The sequence below is a fragment of the Apis dorsata genome, unplaced genomic scaffold (assembly GCF_000469605.1).
Source record: "Apis dorsata unplaced genomic scaffold, Apis dorsata 1.3 scaffold_142, whole genome shotgun sequence".
NCBI classification, from domain to species: Eukaryota; Metazoa; Arthropoda; class Insecta; order Hymenoptera; family Apidae; genus Apis; species Apis dorsata.
In genome coordinates this window covers 34,267-36,176 of record NW_006263433.1, presented here as the reverse complement: position 1 = coordinate 36,176, position 1,910 = coordinate 34,267, and the positions used below count along the sequence as shown (strand labels likewise).

General features: G+C 34.4%; 1 protein-coding gene across 1 annotated transcript in view; it reads left to right on the top strand.

Annotated features, from left to right (window-relative positions):
* LOC102675814 (protein muscleblind-like) overlaps nt 1-1,219 on the top strand; it is a 360,083-nt gene extending 358,864 nt beyond the window's left edge. The window contains exon 3 of the mRNA XM_031509375.1: nt 676-1,219. Coding sequence (XP_031365235.1) covers nt 676-762 — 87 coding nt within the window. The 3' untranslated portion in view covers nt 763-1,219. The remainder of the gene's footprint in view (nt 1-675) is intronic.
* The last annotated feature ends 691 nt before the right edge of the window (nt 1,220-1,910 follow it).

Below are 1,910 nucleotides of genomic sequence, written 5' to 3'. Positions count from 1 at the left end.
CACGAGCCAGCTTCGCCGCGCTTCGCGCGGGATTACTCGAATCAATTCGGGGAAAAGTTGGTCGCCGCTCTTGTTGTATCGTTGCTCTGCTTTTAACCTCGTTTCGTGCAAGGTAATTTCGTACGTCTCTTGTTTATAATTATTCGAATCGCTGATGAAACGTTGCAATTGAATTTTCTTCCTCGTTTCTTTCCTCTCTTTCTCTCTTTAAACCGTTCGATAAATATTCCGCTTGGAGTTGCGTGAAGTTTGATAGAAAAGTGAAAAATCGGCCGAGATTGATGGTGATCGGATTACCAACTCGATGTTCAAATAAATCCTGCCAAATCCCGATATAAATCATAGGAGAGACGAATCGAGTAAACACGCCTCGAGTCATCTTTTTACACTGTGACGCGTTTCGTAGAAATTATTCACGATCATATATAAAATTGAAACATTTTCAAAAGACAATTATAACGATACAGTTTAATATTTTTAAATTTAACGGCAAAACAAAATTTAATTTATAATCGAGGTCATTTAATAAATGATTCAATGGTAAAAATAATATTAAATTACTCTAATATAAAATGTAAAAAATGTGAACACGAAAGTATAAAAATTTCCTTTCATACTCGAATATTAATTTTCAAGCTCGCCTATTTATATCTATATTTAATTTTTCTGTTTCAGGTAAGCGTTCAATCTTCTTCTTCTTCCTCCTGTTCTTCTTCGAACGGCTCAATTAATCAAAGGTGGTTAATGGCGGAAACGAGGTAACAAAGTTATTCCAATAAGAAATCGAAGGATTGAAACACCATAATTAACTAGATATATATCGATTATTTCCCCTTCCCCCATGAATGTTGCAGTTAAATACGAATATTCAACCGATCCGTAATATATCCTCGCGTATAATATCTCCGCGTGTAATTAGTAATTACACACTAGATTATTTGCCAGGTAAACACATATTTGATTAAACTGCATTCGCGGCGTATTGTAATGGCCATTACGAATTCGCCGTGCTTAAATTACTACTCGAATTATGCCCCGTATACAACCGGCGCACCAACTATTGCACTTCGATTCAAGTACCAATAGAACGAATCGATAGTCGATAGTCTCGTGTTCAACATCTTCGCCAATGGTACGTAACTATCGAGGGCGTTATTATTGCTTTCCCCTGTTGTTTCATTAATTATCAACAATTGGACGCCGATATAAATCGATATATCGAGTTATTTGTGGTGGTAATTTCTTTTTCTTTTCTTTTCTTTTTTTTTTTTTTTTCTTTCTAAATAGAAAAATGATTTATTCGAGAAATCATCAAAGGCTTATTATTTCTTTTTTTTTACTTTCGTTCGATATTTGTATCTATCGAAGAAAGTCTATATTTTTGAAATTATGGGGTATAAATAATTATGCTTATCTACGATTTACTTAAAGAATCCGTAACCTCTTTTTCCTTTTATTTTTCTGTTTATGAAAATGATCGAAAACAACTTCTTTCTGCTTCCTTACTTTGCTTGACCACGCTCGTATATCAACATATAATAGCAAAAAGTCCAGTTTTCCCTTCTATCGAGGAGGGTAATTATTACCCTCTCTCTCTTCCCCTTTATCTTCATAACTAAGCAAAAGATAATTATTCAGAAGTACATACTATACATACTTGAACAAGCTATAGTTTGACACGTTGCCGGTGACTCGGGAATACGTATAACTCGTCGCATATCTCATTAAATATTCAACGGAATCTTGTTCTTGGTTGAAAACTTGCTTCTCATACGCGAAGAATCCTTTCCAAAGTCATTACTATACCTGAATCCCAATGAACTCAAGCTGATACTTTTTCCTTTTATCTCGCGTTGCGATAAATTAGTGAGAAAAAATCGTAGATCTCAAACCAAAGTGTACTATATATT